This window comes from Alligator sinensis, unplaced genomic scaffold (assembly GCF_000455745.1).
Source record: "Alligator sinensis unplaced genomic scaffold, ASM45574v1 scaffold1299_1, whole genome shotgun sequence".
Lineage (NCBI taxonomy): Eukaryota > Metazoa > Chordata > Crocodylia > Alligatoridae > Alligator > Alligator sinensis.
Genome location: NW_005842647.1, coordinates 785,900 through 786,691, shown reverse-complemented (window position 1 = coordinate 786,691; position 792 = coordinate 785,900). Strand labels below are relative to the sequence as shown.

Here is a 792-nt window from a genome sequence, read left to right as displayed (position 1 = left end):
CCTGCTTTTCTCTGTGCTAAAACTGGTCTTCATTCATCATCATCATCATCAGCAGCAATTTGCTCATTCAGTTCTCCCCTTGTTTTGGTTTCATATTTTGCTTCTTTCTTTGCTTTTCTATACCTGACACTCCCATCCATCTCCTCTCCAAACACCTGTGGATCCTGTAGAAGGCACACCCATGCAGCCCACCCCTAGCATAGTGGAATATGGTGGGACCAGAGAAGAGAATGGATGATCATGTTGCTACTTAAGCTGGCAGCTAAGATACCTATTAGCTTTTGTGTCTAGCTGAGTTAGTGGCTTTTATGGCAAGGGACAAGAGGGTAGGTGAACATCAAAGAATGAGGTACAACTTCCAGAGTATGTTTGTAACTGAGTATGGACTAGAAGCAAGGGTTACGCCTTGCACTCTCTCCTTGGGTGCTTTATTTATTTATTTATTTATTTATTTATTTATTACCTTCCTCAAGGTGGAGAATTGCTAGGCAAGAAGGCTGAAGTTTGGCTGGTCCCCATAAAACTCCAGCACCTTTGCTTATCTATCTGTATTGCTGCTGATGGAGTGGCTTCCTCTTAACTGCAAAGTGGGGAGCTAACTGAGCATTTGGGTATCCTGTGCTTTGGACAGGAAGGTGAAGGGCATTTCTGAACCTGTCTAAGGCACCTTGGCTGGAGGTGGGGAATACTTGTTCTGACCTGTCAAGGGAGGTTCAGAGAGGGTCTCAGTACAGCATGGAAAACTGATGACTTTCTAATTTTTCCTTGTTAGATCACAGACCGCACAGAATC

At 44.1% G+C, this 792-nt stretch overlaps 1 protein-coding gene across 2 annotated transcripts in view; it reads left to right on the top strand.

Moving 5' to 3' along the window:
- Positions 1-792, top strand: part of LSP1 (lymphocyte specific protein 1) — an 83,890-nt gene that overhangs the window by 66,791 nt on the left and 16,307 nt on the right. For both annotated transcript variants that reach the window (XM_006033651.3, XM_006033652.3), the window contains exon 6: positions 773-792. This exon is cut by the window's right edge and continues 48 nt beyond it. In XM_006033651.3, the coding sequence (XP_006033713.1) occupies positions 773-792 (20 nt within the window). The remainder of the gene's footprint in view (positions 1-772) is intronic.